Below are 18188 nucleotides of genomic sequence, written 5' to 3'. Positions count from 1 at the left end.
ATGCAGTGTAACTAAGATTTGACCAGAATTCACATAATTTTGATAATACTTTATTAGAATTAAATTCATTTCACTTTGACAGAGTAGGCTATAAGAAATAAAATATAAAATGATGCATTAACCAGCTGACCCCGACACCAAAAAAAAAAAACAATTCTTATATTAAATAAATCTGAACTATATATGTGTGTGTGTAAACACAATACTAACATAATATTGCTATTAAATGGTGTGATATGCTAGAGCTGCTGGTGAGTTGCTTTTCATGAGGTTTCCAGGTTGATGCATGAGATCTATGATATAACATTCAGGCTGAGAATAACCATAAGTTTTCTTTGGACTAGTAATGAAGATTTCGTTCCAGGCACGGTTGTATTCTCCTCTTATGAGACTGCAGCTCAGCCCAATTCGGTCGGCAAGAACCTAAAATGGATAGCAATTATTCTGTTACACACAATTGGGCAGAAATATCTGTTGCAACTGAAACCATAACCACACTTCTCACCAAATATTCACATTAGTGGTTGATTTTGTCTTTTCAATATGTGATTCTTATTGCTTAATATGTGGTTACATCCTTGGTTGCACTGTCAGACCATTTTTAGACAGTCAAGAAGAGAGAGGGTTCTGCCAATAGCACAGGATCTCTGGAGCACATTAGGATGCATAAATTACCTTGTAAAGCAATGCTCTATGAAAGTAGGTGCCTTTTTTTATTTTTCCAATGAGAACGATGTTGGAACAGGCTTCAAATTTCAGCTCGCTTATGTGCAGTTCCCACAGAAAGTCATGTAGCTTCTCTGGCTCAACCTGGCCACCCATTGCATCACACACTAACCTGTGAAAAAAATCACATCACTTGTCACATTTGAGCCATGTGGATGTTGAATATGGGATGACAATGAGAAAAAAAACTCACATGGCCAAAGCCGTATACATTTTGACCACATCCTGAAGTGGCGAGATGGATTCGACTGCCTCTTTGACAAGATTATGAAATGCAGCGTCATACGGCAAGCCCCATGCTTCATCCACCACCATCTCTGGCTGTGGCTTATACTCATCCTCATCCTTCCTTTTCTCATCCTCTTTGTTACCCTTTCCCTTCATTTTACTTTAGAAAGAGAGATGAGAGTGAGAAAGATGGTTTACAGAAAACCTGTCTATAGGTAAAAACAACTCACGCACACACACCTTGGTGTTTTGCTGCTCCTTTTGCTGCTCAAAACAGATGAGGCAGTAGTTTCTGTTGGACTATCTTGCTTAGGATCATCTGGTTCCTTGGTAATAAATCTGATAGAAGAGGAGGAGAGAATGAGTATTTTCTTAAGCTTAAATGAACAGTTCATCCAATAATGAAAATTTGCTGAAAATTTACTCACCCTCAGGCCATCCAAGATGTAGACGAGTGTGTTTATTCATCAGATCATATTTGGAGAAATTTTGCATTACATCACTTGCTCACCAATGGATCCACTGCAGTGAATGTTTACCGTAAGAGTCCAAACAGTCCAAATCCCAATAATCCACAAATAATTAACTTAATCCACAAACTGCGTGTTTGTAATAAACCAATTCATTAAAATATTTTTAAGGCTAAAGTTGCATCTGAATCATGAAAGAAATATGCACAGATCAAGCACTGTTCACAAGTGAAAACAGTGCAAAACAGTTCCAAACAAGTATGTTGGTGGATTTTGATGTGAGAGGACTTTTTACTGGAAGAAGCATTATTATGGATTGATATTTTAGCCAGATGCGATGGTTTAAACTTAAAATGCCTTAAAGGCTCTTACAAATACAGTTTTCACAAGGCATCAACTGGTGGATTCCTGTGGATTATTTTTTATTAGATGTTTGGATTCTCATTCTGACGGCACCCATTCACTGCAGAGGATCCATTGATGAGCAAGTCATATAATGCTATATTTCTCCAAATATGTTCCACCCAAAAATGAAAACACCTCATCTACATATTGGATAACCTGAGGGTGTGTACAATTTCATCAAATTTTCATTTTTGGGTGGACTATGCCTTTAACATTCACCATGCAAAACCATCAAATTACTTCAAAACATTTCCAAGAGCTGTGGATCAAATGACCTTTGTGCTCACTTGGCATTTGACAAATTTGGATGGTAGAACCAAATCCACAAACCCCAAGTTTAGTGCATCAGAACAAAAACAAACACTTAAAGCGGTCAAGTAATGTTCTGTTTGGAATTTAGAATCTTCAAATGTAATTAACTTGAACTGAGCATAAATTGTGTTGCTTGGGCCTCAGTGGCAGAATTCCCATTTCTCCTGTGGGATCTCTGGGCCAGATTCCCAAGTCAATGCATGCAAAAGAATTTCCCCTGGGGAAATTCATCTATCTACATCTATCTGTTGTGCAACAGAGGTATTTAATATTCAAGTGTGCTGCTGTAGAACTAATGGTGTGGAAGAGGGCGGGCTCTGAAAGTCTTTATTCTCCACAAAGAGCTTGTTTTCTCTCTGATGTGAAAAGAGATCTAAATACTAGTGAAAAAAGCGTTTAGCGTAAATTTGATTAAATGTGCCCCTAAAATGACTATGAATGCACTAAATCAGTGAGGAAATTATTATTTGTGGAGCTGTTTGATACAATGTTTGAGCAAGATTCATGTGACAGTAATTTGAAACAGCAGGTTTGGATTGCCAAGGCATGACCCTTGGCCTTAACATACTGATCCGGGGGTTTCCCATTCACTGCTATAGTGGCTCGCTGTTTGTTGACAACTTGTTTTGATACTTCCTCCAAGGTAGAAACCTGATAACCCATTCTTATCTGCAGAAGGAAGAAGAGAAAGCAAGAGAAAAGAGAGATTGACTGATGTGTGCAACCTCTATGACTGAGGATTTATTTTGGCTCTTGAAAAACATTCACATTTGGACCTGTCCATGGTCGTAGAAGCCATCTGTAGTTATATCGCTGGCTGACAGGTGTCCTGTCAGACTATACTTCAATGATAGATTACTGTCCAGAAGCTTCTGTAGTGCCAGCTCACTAAATTTGTTGTTACGGTTTGGTGACAGCTTGATTTCCTGGAGTATCTCCAGAGCTCTGTAAGATTGATGACAACAAATCTAATTGACTGAACAATCAATGAAGAGACCCTTAACCAGCCAAAACATCTGAAAGAGTGAATCTCTCAGGAACATGTCCTGGTCTTATTTCACCCCCAAATCAAAAGAAATACATTTTTAAAAAGCCCTATTGTAGCACCATTAGGATTTCATTAGTAGTAGTATTGCTTTGTGACATTATTTTTTATAAAAAAATAGAATAGTTCATCGCCTAATTCTGATATAATATAGTGGAAAAAACACATATTATTAAATACATAGACATACATATTATATACATTATTATTGTATAGTGTTTGTTGTTCTGACTCTGATTTATTAAAAAAATATTTAAATGTATTTAAATTTAATTAAATGCAAAAATACTGTGTTTAGAATATAATGAAACGCTACTGAGAATAATGTGATTTATATAAAATGTCCATTTGCAGTACAGGTATGAAAAGTTTGCAGGAAAACATGTATAATTGTCATAGAAAATAATCACAAATGTAAAATCCTAAAATAGGCTTCATTCTCATCTAGAAATCTGATACTTGGGATTTACTGCCATCTATTGGTTTTTACTTTAACAGTTAATTCTACAAATGTTGCAAACATCTCAAGCCTAGTAAAAATCCTTGCAAGTCAATTATTTATTTATTCATTTTTAGTTATTTATTTATTTTCCCTAAATCCAAGGCTCACAGCATCAGTTTGAGGAATGGAATCTATATTATGTTCATATATAGACTTAGCTATGTGAATTTTAGTGTGGGAAATTTCGTGTATTAAAGCATAAAACATGCTTACCCGGCATTACACAATTCTAGGGCTGTTATTTCATCGTTTGCACACACACTAATTGCCCAGGAAGCATTTCTCCGAACTTCAGCATTGATAGATTTGAGCAGTTGAACTAAAGGTGACAGGCCTCCAACATTTCTCAGCTGCATGTAAAAACAAAACAAACAAACAAAAAAATATATTACCAGAAACTGCACATCATATAATGTACAAAAATATCCATTTATGTCCTTCACACCCACTGATCCAGAAAAAAAGTTTGTTTATCCTACACTCTGTGGCGATTGTATAGACCTTTGAAATTGACTCTTTTGTGTAGTGCACTGTTACCTCCATCCTGGCCTCTGCATCACAAGCCAGTGAAGCCACAGCCTGCGTTGCACTGATGAGTATGTTATTGTCAGTGGAGTGTAGCAACTCCACCAATGCTGGCATGGCTTCATGGGCCAGAATGCTTTTGCGCAGCTCCTCCTGCGATGCCATGTTTGTCAAGACTGATGCCGCATACACAGCTGCTCCCGTGCAGCTGTCTTGCAGCTGTCGCACCAAGAGCTTGTCACCCTCTGCATCATGTATAGCACTGAAAAATGGATAAAGAAAGGTGCATTACTATAGAGCTGTGCAATACTGTATTGACTATATAATCTTGATGCATTTCGAAATTATGACTCACTAAGCATTGAGATTGTTGCTGTTGGTCAAGCTGGTCAGAGCCTCTGCTGCAGCCATTCTCAACTCACTTCCTTCACTGTTCAATAGCTGCACGATGGGCTTAATCGCATCTGAAATGCACAGACACATCCACGTTTCAATGACACAAAAGGACAAGAGTGATCGTTTTGACAAAACTAAAGTCAGATTGAATTAAAAAGGGAAATAAAAACAGGCCCGGCTGCTTGATGTCAGTGAGATTACCCAGACTTCTGAACATATCTCTGCTGGGAAGGTGTTTGCTCACTGTTGCCACAGCCTGGCATGCAGCAGTGCGTACGCTTTCATTCTCCTGCATGAGAAGGTCAGTGAGGGTCTTTTCTACATTCCGTTCATGAAGAAATGTTCTGTTCTCACCTTTATGGAGAGAAAAAACACAATATACAATTTGGATTGTTATACAATTGTACTGTGAAAGAAAACCCTGTTCTATCTTTTGCTTTATATCAGTTTCTACCAGTAGACACTATTAGACAAAATGTGCAAAAATTGTACCTTTTGCATGTCACTGGGGAAGTACACCTCAAAGCTACACCTATATGTACCCTCTAAACACCAATTTGTCCCCCTTAAGGTTCTGATATGCATCCTTAAAATACTAATGTGTACCTGTAAATACAAATACAGCATGTACCCTTCAGGTAGTAATATGTCCTATAAAGCTACTAAAATGTCCCTGTAAATACAACCTTGGAGTACTAATATGTCCTCTTAAGGTACTAATATACACGCTTAAAGTATTAATATGTACCTGTAAAACAAATATACACCATTAAAGTATTAATATGTCCTCTAAACGTATTAATAAGCAACCTTAAAATACAAACATGCCCCCTTTAAAGTAGTAATTTGTCCTCTTTAACTACTAATACGCTACCTTAAAGTACTCATATGTACCTGTTAAATACAAATATGTACTTTTAAAGTAGTAATATGTCCTCTTAAGGTACTAATATGCTACCTCAAACTACAAAATATGCATGGTAATGCACCCTTAAAATACTAATATATCCTCAAAATACTAATATATCCTCTTAAGGTGCTAATATGTATCTTAGTAGTATGTCCTCTTAAGAACTAACATGCAACTTTACAGTACAAACATGTACTAATATGTGCTAATATGTCCTCCTAAGGTATTAATATGCACATTTATGCTAACGGCCACCCTTAAAGTACTAATGCGCTCTCACTAAAGTACAAATATGCAATTTGGCCAAAAATAAAAATTCTGTCAACATTTACTAACCAACATGTTGTTCCAAACTTGTCTGACTAGTAGAACACACATAATATCTTCTTCTATGTTCTACAATCAAAGTAATATGAGGGTGAGTAAATGATGACAGAATTTGTCGTATAGAGTACAATCTCATTTGTCAAAAAAGAACAGAGAACTGAGGCTTTTTTTCCGTACTGCTCTGTGCCATCCTGGCTATGGCTTTAACTGCATTAGCCTGCGCTTCAGGCAGTGTGGATGTGCCAACAAACTGCAGTAGCTGTTCCAGACCGCCCATCGTCTGAATAAGCTGCATGGACTCGCTGTCTTCCAGACAGTTCGAGATAACCCTGAGAGCCCCCTCGTGCAGGTCACTAAACTCCTGTAGGGAGGAGACACAGCTGCCATTACTGCTCAATCATGTGTTGCTTGCTTTTCATTGAATTGCTTGAATTGTTCTCAACTTGCATATGGAAAGTTTGATTGCTCATAATGAAAGTGACTAGGGAGCAGTTTCAAAAAAGTGCTCATGAATAATTCAGATGAGAATAATTAGTCTACTTTGGTCCCGAGGATCTCCAGGATTCTGTCAAAGCCCTGTACATTCCTAAAGGCCACGCGGGTTTCGCCGTCAGTGGTGATGTTCTCTATGGTGCGCAGTGCTAGTTGCTGAATAACTGGGAACTCTGAGCGTAGCAGTTCCAGAAGCGGGGGGAGTCCATTTAGTTGCTGCACGGCCGCTCGATTCTGAAAATCCTGAGTGTGCACAAAGAAGAAAAGAGCACAAATAATTGATTTTAACTGCATCCTTCTGCAATTCAAAGAGCTATGCTTTTAACGCTGATCGAATATCTATGGCATCGTTCAAAATACTAATCATTTCAAATTCAATTTTCGTCTGACAATTGTGTTTTGTTAGTGCTGTAAAATACCACCCTGACCGATGCCTTTTAGTCTAATTCACAACAGATCTTCTGTCTGACTCGGACATCTGTTGTCTTACTTGTACAAGATTAAAGATGCACTCCACTGAATTTTTCTTCACATCAGGATCCGGGCTGGACAAGAGCTGAATAAGAGGTTCAAGTCCTTTGTGCTCAAAAATCTGGACCTTGTAGCAAAAGTCCACTGACAATGATGTCAAACACAAAGTGGCAAACTCGTGGACCACAACATTCTCTGAGGAAAAGAAAGTGGCAGGTAAGGTTTATGCAAAATAAATAAAAAGAAACAAAAAAATTATTAATAATTACATATGTAATAATAAAAATTATAATGTATATATGTCATAATTAAATTTGTTATGTGTATATATATATATATATATATATATATATACAGTATATAGATGTATGTGTGTGTGTGTGTGTGTGTATATATATATATATATATATATATATATATATATGTATATGTGTGTGTGTGTGTGTGTGTGTGTATGTTTGTGGGGGGGGGGGGGTGCTCAGTAAGATTTTTAATGTTTTTTAATGCTCATCAAGGCTGCCTTTATTTGATCAAAAATACAGTGAGAGCAGTAATATTGTGAATTATTACAATAATAAAAAAACAGTTTTGTGTTTAATGTACTTTAAAATATACTTTATTCCCATGGTGGCAAAGCTATTACTGCAGTCTTTAGTGTCACATGATTTTTTTTTTATCAATGCTGTAAAGAGCTGTGCTGCTTAATTTTTTTTTTTTGGAACCTTTTATATTTTTGGGGGATTCTTTGATGATGATTTTTTTTTTAAAAGAACAACATTTATTCAAAATACAAATCTTTTTGTAACAATATACACTACTTTTATTTGTTGTCAGAACTTTTTTCTTTTTTAAATTCAGCAAGGATGTGTCTTGTTGACTTATTGTTACAAAACATTTCTCTCTCTCTCTCTCTCTCTATCTGTCAATGTGTGTGGGTGTGGATGTGTACTAAAATTTAAAATGAAATGATAAAATGTGCCATTACCCTCAGGTGATAGTTTGCTGATGACTGCAGGTATTACATCCAGCTGCTTCAAACACTTTTTAACTTCATCTGTTTAAATATGACAGCTAGAATGAAAACTATGTTGCCAAGCATCCTTTGATTTACTAGCAGTGCCTATTTTTGTAACGTTACCCTACATACTGTTAGAAGCCATGACGCCCAGAGCCATGACAGCATTCCTGCGCACAGTCTTGTCCTCGTGAGATATGAGACGAGAAAGAGGTTCAATCGCTCCCAAGCACATCAAAGAAGTCTTATTCTCATCACCTAAAAATATCAACACAACAGCAAAACACACAGGGATCGATAAAGGAGAGCCACACTTGGGAATATAGTGAGCACTTACCTCTGCAAAATTCTCAGTGACCTTAAGATGATGAGTGTAAGATTAGATGACACTGTTACCTTTTTCTGCGAATTTGTGGATGGCCTCACAAGCTTTTGCCAGCACCTCTTCTTCAGGAGAGCTGAGCATAAGAACCGCTGTCGCCGCTGTTTTGCTCTCGATAGGTAAAGGGTCGAACTGAAAGAATAAGACGTGTTATTAATTAAAAGCTATTAGTTAAAGTTATTAAAAGGTCGTGAAATATTTCAGGAAAGCCCTGCAAAATCATTCGAGTGGAGAAAAATGTTCTCACCACATCTTTCGAGAATGGCTCTGTCTCTTTTTTGACTTTTTTCCCCATCTTGAGATCAAATACTTCACGGGCCTACATAAAAGAACAATATTTAAAAAACTAATACAGAACCCCTTTCAACAAGATAAATAATTAATATCTTAATAAACGATTTCTACAAAACATAATAATAAGCAACTTCTACAAAACATAAAAATACCAGCAACGCTGAGAGCTGTGTTTGGGTTTCTGTTTAGTTTGCTGCTGTTGCTAGGAGACAGATGTAACGTACCATTTCACCTGTAGATGGGGCAAGAATCACTCCCAAACACATTTAGTCATTTATTTATTTATTTGTTTAAAATATGTCGGTCATGAACCGTTAGGTGGCTCTGAGGTAATGTTTTTTTTTTTTTAATTATACACAAAATAATTCAATAAATTATCATCAGAATTGGGAAATTCTGAAATTACAGAAGCTGGTAACACTTTATTTTAAGGTGTCCTTGTTACACGTTACATGTACTTACTATTATAATAACAATAAATTATAAATTAAGTAACCCTAAAACAAACCCTAATCCTAACCCTAACCATATAGTAAGTACATGTAGTTAATTAGTATTACTCAGTATAATTACACTGTAACAAGGACACCTTAAAATAAAGTGTAATCCAGAAGCTTTTCCAGTATCTAACTAGTAACACAAACAGCAGTAGCCATAAAACATGAAATATCCACTGAAACTTGAATTAGGCTATGCGACGATCAGTCAAATCAATGTCTTATTTGTTGTTCTAAAAGTTTTGGATTTATTTATTTTGGAAATTATCTTCCGAAAGCACTATTCATTAAATAAATTGATATTTATATCATAATTTAATTATATTTTAATACAATTTTATTTAATAAATTAAGCTATCAGAACATGTCATTAGTGTTGCACATACTGTTGTTGACAAAGTTGGAGGGAAAAAATGTGTCAGTATCATCTTGAATTTCCTCCATCTAAGATGACATGAACTGTCATTGGATCAGACCTGGAGCTTTAGATGAGAATCATGTCCAGACTCATGGAGAGTGGAACCCACCCACTCCGTGTTTGCTTGCTGGAATGAGGAGCATGTTCAGCAGTAGGCTGATACAGCCTGGGTGTAACAGGGAGCGCCATACAAAGTCATTTATAGACTACCATAAGACTATACAATACATCCAGAGGCACCATGGACTTTGGTGAATTAAGCCATTCCTCAAGTACAATTAAAATGCACCTCTATCTATCTATCTATCTATCTATCTATCTATCTATCTATCTATCTATCTATCTATAGTGCTTTTACCTTTGTGCCAAATCAAATTTTGTTTGTGTTCGGCTTTTCTAGCCATTTATTCTTTTCCCCTCTGAATCTAGGTTGACCTCAGTGAAAATAAATATTTGAGTTATAAATCAAAGCGTGCGCGTGTGCGCGCGTTTGTGTGCGTGTGTGCGCTCGCGCGTGTGTGTAGCTGTCAGTCCGTCAGTCTGGCATAGCAGTGCGGATGAGCCGGATACGCCAACTTCAAGCAATATAGCTGACAAAATTCACACCGAATTCAGACTCGGACACGTTCCGCACTCGGAATACTGGCTGCGCCTAAAAATAAACACCTTTTCGGGGCAGACAAACGACAAAGAAAGAAAGTGGGAGTGGGATTTTGCTTGAGACATATTTGAAGGGTTGTTGGCTTAGCCTGACTGGGGTGAGTTAGCATGCTAACGGAGCAGCGCAGCAGTGGATGTCTCTCCACCCGCTCTTTTTTCTTCAAATTAAACTGACGTCGCTCAAATTGCATTTTATTCTTCATTTTCAGTGGTATCGGTCAGTGTTTGGTTTGTTTTTTCTTTAAGCGAAGTGTTAGAAAAGCTCCCGAGGGGAGACTGGCTTGGCAGGCTAGCTAGTTAGCAAGTAAGGAGGGCTTAGTAATGAAGTCTTAAGGAGCTTTTGCAGTTTACGTACGAGAACTTACAAACAATACGGCGTTTTGCTCTGAACTTTAATGTTATATATAATAGCAGACTGTTTTAGCACATTTGGCGAGATATTCATCTGTCTAGCGAGCTAATAGTTGAGTTGGTAAGTTACAGCTAGCTGGCTGCGGTTAGCTAACTGAACGGTATGCCAAATTATATTTTACTAAGAGACAGTTAGGACCCCACTAGCTTAATTAAAACACTTGTCACTGTGTGATAGTTAATTTATTGTTATACAACAAACAATGGCCTCGGCTGGTAACACTGTCTCATCGTTTGCGAGCAAAACAAAAACGAAGAAGAAACACTTCGTGGCTCAAAAAGTGAAGCTGTTTCGTGCCAGCGACCCTCTCCACAGTGTTCTCATGTGGGGAATAAACCATTCGGTGAGTCAAAATCTGCAGTCTTTTTCTTTGTTTGTGTCCGTTATTGATCAGTGCATTAGAGTTAACGAGAAAAATGAAGTTCAGCATGTCTCGCAACCGACAATTGGCACCATCTGTTGGGTACATGCACTTCATGACCATCAGAGGTCTGCTTTGATTTTCTCTTGCCTAACCTTCAGTTTAATGGACAACATTCTGTTTTGCTCCACTTGCAGTTGCATATTAATACCTTCCTCACAGCATGACAACAAAACCTGTCAATGTTTATAGAAGGAATTGTTCACTTAATGTTATTGTACGTGTCAAAAAACTTCTGCAGATGTGATCCTAATAATGGAAATTAGTGTAAAACCTTAATTTGAGGCTTATACAGTGATGAATCTTATTTGTATGTCTCTATGTCCTTTTTTGTGTATGCAAAGAGGTTGCAAAATAATATCTGTATGAGTAGTGGAGTTGTGGGTGAGTAATCATTTCCTGTTGGAAGTTTTGGTTGCGAGATGATAAGCTTAGAGGTTTGCTGAAGCAAGACTCATCTCAGCTGACTACTGACTGTTATTGCGTACACCATTATCTGTCTTTGGAGAGGGAAGCCTTGCTGATGTGTTTCCCTTATAGGCCTATGCATTTCAGTTGGGAGTGGTTCATGTTCAAATACTTGTGGGTCTGTTTGACTGTATTTTGAGATGAAGAATGGCAGTGTTTGCTCTACAGATAACAAAATCATTCAGATTTAGATGCATTTATGTGTGTCCCTTTGGTTGTCCATTTATGTTTGGTGTGACAGTCTTCACCTCCAGCTGTTTGTTCGGTGTTTCTCTATGAATGAACTGTCACAGACCAAACATACAGCATTCCTTTAGTGTTCTACATGAAAATGTCTTAATGTCATTCTTTTAACAACTTTTAATGAGTTGTAGCTTGTTTTCTGTTTCTTCTTTTTTCTACACTGTCTGGTGACATTTTCCAAATGGTAGCTGTGTTTAGTTGTCTGAGACATATTAAAGTTTTGTTATTTTCCAGTCACACATACCATCCTTAAGTGTCATTTTTCTGATTTATTTGTATATTTACAGTGGATAAATGTAGCCTACATGGATGGTTGACATTTAAGAAAATGTTCCAGTAGAAAAGGCATGAAAATAATGTAGCTATCTGTATTGTACTCGTGGCCTTTTGTGAAAGCACATCCTCATTGTCCTTTGTCAAAAATAATTTCATCATAATTTAAAAAAACACTCTGAACATTTATGAAAAGATATCCAAAAATGCACATAAGCATATGGGTTCATGTGAATATTAATACTGATTTTAGTGATTATTTCTATTTGGGTTAATATTGGATATTTAATTGTGGATACTTTTTCCATATTTTTAAAAAATATATTTTTATTACTTTTTCCCCTCATCTAATTTTAACTTATATCAACAAAATAAAAATTTTAGTTTTTACATGATTTATTATTATTATTTTAACTATTTGTACTTTTTAAATAAAAAAATATATATATCGTGTGATATAATTTTAAAGTAATTATTGACTAATATCTGTTATGGCCAGAATTATAATGTTGTTTCTTGTTAAAGTCACAATGTAACAAAAGTAGCAACAGATCTTTTCTTCTGTTTTGGGACATACATTTGCGTGAAACTGATTATTTAAAAAAAAACAAAAAAAACAATCTGAATATTTCACTTGAATACTGATTTATTACATTGTAATAAATCCTCATGTTGTGTTTTGGTCACTTTTCTGGTCACACACAATTTTTCCCACCTAAGCTCAAATCAGTGAGACTTACAACCAATCAGTTCCAAAAAGAAATAATAACTGTGCTAATGGAAAGAAAACAAGTTGACAAAAAAACTGAAATCAAGATTTGCTGATAATATAGCATAATGAGAGATTTACAAGCAGTTTTTAAAAAGGATTTCTAGCACAGCAGAAGGGTTAAAAATGACAACTCGAAAAATTAAAGAAGAAATTAAACACATTTTTAAACACAAATTAAACAAATTGTTTGATTTCATTCTGACTTTAATGTTGTTTTACATAAAAATATTAAATCACAGCCATTTGTTAGGTTGTTATGCATGCTATAAACATCAACAGAGAGCTGTGGTGCTTTGTACCATGGGTCAAAGCAGAGGTCAGGTCTTGGTCTTGCAGGGCTGGAATGGAATTGGAGAGAGGGGGTGGCCAAAAATCACAAGAGAGAAGCGGAGAACAGATCCTTCCTTATCTGTGACAGCTCCATCAGTTAAATGCATTGACCGCTGCTGACTGGAGCCAAGCAGCACTACTACATTCTGTAGACTGCAAGTGGATATTTAGTGTTGGAAATTTTAGATATCAAGCAACTCTGAGAGCATGTGGTCAAGAAAGTTGAGGGTGGAGTAGTTGGTCCAGCTCTCTGTGGTGCTTCCACTGCTAATGAATCATGCATGCAGCTGCAGGCCCTCACTGAGCTCAGACTACTAAACAGAAAAGCAGCAGCTCTTGACCACTAAGGACCACGATGCTTGAATTTGATTAGTGAACCAGTGAATGGGGAAAATAATGTAACCTTATTCTGTCTCATATCAAGGAGCATCTCAGCTTTTGTGTTCTCAAGCTGTCGGTTTTTGTGCATCTACTAAAGACTAATTTGTATATGCTTTGAGATTGATATGAGAATTAATGCTAATAAGGTGGATATTCAGTTTAGATGATTATGAAACCAAATACTGTGGGAAGTGGTTGTTTTAGTCACTCGTGGCTGTTCCTCTACCCTCCCCTTTCAGGTCTTTACTCTTTTTCTTAATCTCTTTATCTCTTACTTTTCTCTTTGTTAAGCCTTCAATGCTTCCCAGACTCTCCCGCCTTGACCAAGAGTTGCTCTGTCTGTGTCTGGATTGCATAAGGAGTTTCTAAAAATACGCAAGATACAGCAGCCGATCTGTGGCATTGGGAAAATAGACACACTATTTTATTTTTAAACCGCCTAAGGCAAATGCTGATGATCTTCAAAGTCTTTAAAGCTCAATCAGAACACTTTGATTAGCAACAGTACATCTGTAGATTATTTTCACATGCTCTTCTCAGTATAATGCAATGCTGAAGTGCATGTGGGATGCTATTTGCCATTTACTTTGTCGTAGGCGTATCAGGTTCAACAAAAAGAAATTTGCTAATCACCACGCCAATTATTATCTGTGTAGCCATTTCAGTCTGTACTATAAGGAAAGATAAATCAAAACTAACAGCACTGATAGTCAGTTCATTCATAGACACTTCATTCTCTTCTTTATTTGCAAGGCTTACCCAATGACGTCCACACAAATCCAGCATGCCTAAGTTTGTTATTCATATGAGGGCAGTACAGGTGAATGACCTGCGTAACGGATTTACCTCAACCTTGAGTAGTCAAAGATCAACATGTGCCTTTTAATCACACACATGCTGTCGTTAAAACAAACTTGTATTGCGGGTGACGGGCTCTGTCTAAATGCTTCAGCAATCTATGTATTTTTAATACAGTTATTCTTGTTGCTGTGTCTATGCATTTGCTGACTAACATTATGCCTGTGAGCAAATAGCAAGACATTTTAAAATACTGTCATTAATATAGCAGCTCAGTATCAGCATTCGCAGCTGATGAACTCTTCTTTTAGAGTGTAAAAGAAATAGCTTTAATGCATGTGGGCAAACTATGAATAGCCTCATGTGTGACCTTTAGGGCGTTTTCTTTAGCCTTCCTCAAGAATTTGAATGAGAATTTGGTTAGATAAATTCCTTCCTGATTTCCACAACACTTTTTCTTTGCGTTAAAGCCTAAATAGGTTTTAGGAAGTCTGCTGACACTGATAATGTTATTCTGTCATCATTTACTCACCATTATGTTCTGAAACTTTCTTCTGTTGAACACAATAAAAATGTCCATATGAAAGTCAGTTGGGTTTAAATTTGCTTTGGGCATCACTAACTTTAATTATATGCGCAAAAACAGTCAAAACATTATTCAAAATGTATTTTTTGTGTTCTACAGAAGATAGAAAGTCATACAGGTTTGTACTGACATGAGGGTGGGTAAATAATGACAGATTGTTCATTTTTGAGTGAACTGTCCCTTTAAGGTAAATTTTAAAATGAACACACTTCTGTTTAATTTGTCAGAATATAATCTTATCCCGTGTTAGATCTTACTGCTGCTTTTGTTTTTCAACTCCTAGGCACATATGTAATAAATGAAGGCATTGTTGACGTCGAGGATGAAATACCGAACACCCCACTAGGACCGCTAGATATGACTACACTGCTTAGAAACAAAGAGCTTTATAAACATCTGGTAGGAGGATGAGCATTCTCTGAACTAGGCTTCCTGCACTGATGGAGTGCAAGCTTGTTAGCTCTGTAGCGGAAAACCTGACTTTGCTACCATGGAGACAAACAGGAAGTGGTAGTGTGAAACGTGGCCGATGAGATGAGTGCACAGAGATAAGTGCTTAGTTCTACCAAATGAAACCGTTGCTGCAAACTTGTTAAACACCTATAACATGGATGGGAAGTCTATAGCAGTCGCTTTTGGAAGTTATTTGTATTTATGAGTATTTATAAGTATGAGGGAACAAGCCGAGGAGATCCTGTGCAGCTGCCCCTGGCTTTGTTGAAAATGTTAGGCCACTATCCCTGGATCCTCAAAGGATCTAGCATGTAGGTGGAAACTGGGACAGTGGAGTATGTTGTCTACTCCAGTTTCTCACAGTTTCTAATCTTGTGCAGTGCAACGTCTCTAAAACTGCTCACGCTCCGTCACCGGCTCACTGAGTAAAATTTATTGGATCAAGGTTACCAGCTCTAATGGCTAGCGGTTTTGTTTTTTATTTATTTATTTTTTTACATTTGTTTTAAATCAGTATAAGCACTTATTCATGTTAGGTGTTTTTCATGTAATAGCATATAAATGATTTGGTAAAGTATATTTTGTTTCATTAATTTATACAAATGGATACGTTAGATTCTGTTAAAGGGATTGTTCAGCCTAAAATTAAACTTTTGTCATTTTTTTTCACCCTCATGTTGTTACAAACCTGTATGACTTTCTTTCTTCTCTGGAACACAAAACAAAAAGATATTTTCAGTATTTTTGATAACCAAACAGCCTTGGTTACCATTGATTTCCATTATATGGACATTCAAAATATTTTTTGTTTTCATTTTCAGTTTCAATTTTGCATGTGCCTTATTTTATTATTATGATTATTTAAAATAAGGATTATTTAAAGTAAGGATTTATTTAATTTTGGTTACCATGGATTTCCATTGTATGGTCAAAAAAATTTTTTGCATGTTATATTTATATTTTATTTTATTTCTGGTTTATTTCAGTTAATGAAACCTTTTTACTTTTTTTAATGTTACGTAACAATAACAACACTTGCTGTCTGTGAATCACTGAAGGCTACATTAGAGTAAATTAAATGTTGAAATTGCATTTATTAACTAAATACTTTCACTGAATTAGTTCACTGAAATATGAAATATAAAAAATGTTTAAAAGCAGAAAAAATTTCACTATGGGGCATTCAGACTCCCAAAAACAATTTATTGGGTGCATTTTGCCGCTTTCAGTGTCATTTTTGCCTTTAGCCCTTGTTATTCATAGACCCAAGTGTCATATAATTGTATACCCATGTTTAATAAAACAAGGAACCTACATAGTTCCTTATTTGTCCACGTGCTACTGAGTCCTTAAAAGGCGTATGTTTGGTCTCCAAAATAGGCTGTAGCTAGCTACTGAGAGGGCCCCCTGCCGTAGCTGACGGGGGTCACAGGGAGCAGTTTCCCTCTGTGCTCGCTGTTGCTCCACCGTTGCCAATAGACAGGATTTAGTACTCTAGAAAGCACAGCTCAGAGTCATACCTCATCCTGCTCGCACATGTTTCTGCAAGCGCCTGTTGCCTCTTAACCCCTCACATTACCGTTTAGCTTTAATTGCATTTCAAATAAACACCGCATTAATCCCATCCTGCAGGGAAAAAAACACGGTGGTTTTACTGTGTCACTATGCCACTGTATTTTACAAGTTATGTAGAACTAAAAGGTGTTGAGATGCAGATTTTTGTCCCCTTTTGGTGCTTTTGGTTTGCACTCTATTGGTTTGTGGGTGATTTAGTGTCATGCTCTCATAGTGCTATGTGGCCGCTTCTCTGAATGCTTGTATGTCATCTGCAGCAGTGCTCTGCCTGTAGCTCTCTTGATCTTTGATGAATAGTGTGTACAACAGCCTGGCGGAGGCCCAAAGAGCAGATATGTTTCTTCTGGTCAGGCACCCCATCTATTCTATAAAAAGGATGAACGGTTTGTGTCAGCAGAATCTAGAGGAAAAACTAGTTTCAATTTTAGCGATGAGTGGGCATAAACCTTCATGAAATTTGCTTCCGTTGTACATAGCGTTGGCTTCCTCATGTGACATTTAATTTCCTTGAACAGTATGAAAAAAGATTCATCATATTTACAGTCCAAGCAAAGCATTTTTGTTCGAAATCTACCTGATATTAAAGCCATGCCAGATTGGCTTATGCTTGGCGTTACAAATAAAAATTCACTCTTCATACCTAGTGCTCAACATAGCCTAATTTTCTGAGCACAGCGTGAAAGATGAGCCTAACTCGAGCAGTAACCACAGCATGCATTACAGCCTCCTTACACTTGCTTGTGTCAGGAGTGAGGTGTTTTAAAGGGTTTCAAGTGACCTTGTTTAAAATGCCTGACTTCCTTTCACAATTTGCATTCTCGTAAAGGGCTTCAGTAACACAAAGCCCACTCGGATTGGCCCACAGGTTTCTCATTGTGCGGGTGAAAACTCCATTGACGTCCTTTTTGACAGAAATGAAGGCTAAAACTCATTGGAATAATGAAGGGATAGTTTAATGAAAATAACCACACGAGGTTGAGTAATTAATGACAGAAATTTCATTTTTCGGGGAACTTTCCTTTAAGGTTGCATGTAATTTGACAGTTTGCAGGGATGATTTAAAGGAATAGTTTACCCAATAATTAAACTTTTCTGAAAATGTACTCACCTTAAAGCCATCCAAGATGTAGATTGAGCTCTCATATTGACGGCACCCATTCACTGCAGAGGATGCACTGGAGAGCAAGTGATGTAATGCTACATTTCTCCAAATGTGTTCTGATGAATAATCAAACTCATCAACATCTTGGATGGCCTAAGAGTAATTTTCATTTTTGGGTCAACTGTTGCTTTAAGTAAATTAGGAATCTACAAATAATCAATTTAATTTCTCATATTTTTATTTAGAATATCTTTGGCACCATCTAATGCTCACTTAAAGTTGATCGTTAAAAACTAATA

The 18188-nt window shown here is 36.7% G+C and overlaps 2 protein-coding genes across 2 annotated transcripts in view; one reads left to right on the top strand and one right to left on the bottom strand.

Moving 5' to 3' along the window:
- Positions 1–34: 34 nt before the first annotated feature.
- On the bottom strand, positions 35–8699 carry armc3 (armadillo repeat containing 3). Its single transcript, XM_058765350.1, has 18 exons — positions 8653–8699; positions 8454–8525; positions 8221–8338; positions 7957–8082; positions 7795–7863; positions 6829–7004; positions 6387–6581; positions 6024–6207; positions 4811–4963; positions 4569–4677; positions 4226–4475; positions 3902–4038; positions 2918–3086; positions 2710–2810; positions 1195–1293; positions 920–1114; positions 676–838; positions 35–423 (listed from the first exon to the last, which is right to left on the bottom strand). Exons 2-18 carry the CDS (start codon positions 8499–8501, stop codon positions 223–225), a joined length of 2493 nt encoding a protein of 830 aa, XP_058621333.1. The 5' UTR covers positions 8502–8525; positions 8653–8699; the 3' UTR covers positions 35–222.
- A 1232-nt stretch (positions 8700–9931) lies between these two features.
- Positions 9932–18188, top strand: part of pip4k2aa (phosphatidylinositol-5-phosphate 4-kinase, type II, alpha a) — a 28893-nt gene continuing 20636 nt past the window's right edge. Inside the window, exon 1 of the mRNA XM_058765352.1 lies at positions 9932–10830. Coding sequence (XP_058621335.1) covers positions 10690–10830 — 141 coding nt within the window. The 5' untranslated portion in view covers positions 9932–10689. The remainder of the gene's footprint in view (positions 10831–18188) is intronic.

This window comes from Onychostoma macrolepis, chromosome 24 (genome assembly GCF_012432095.1).
Source record: "Onychostoma macrolepis isolate SWU-2019 chromosome 24, ASM1243209v1, whole genome shotgun sequence".
Classification (NCBI taxonomy): domain Eukaryota; kingdom Metazoa; phylum Chordata; class Actinopteri; order Cypriniformes; family Cyprinidae; genus Onychostoma; species Onychostoma macrolepis.
Note: the sequence above shows the minus strand (reverse complement) of the source record. Positions and strands in the feature narration are given on the sequence as shown.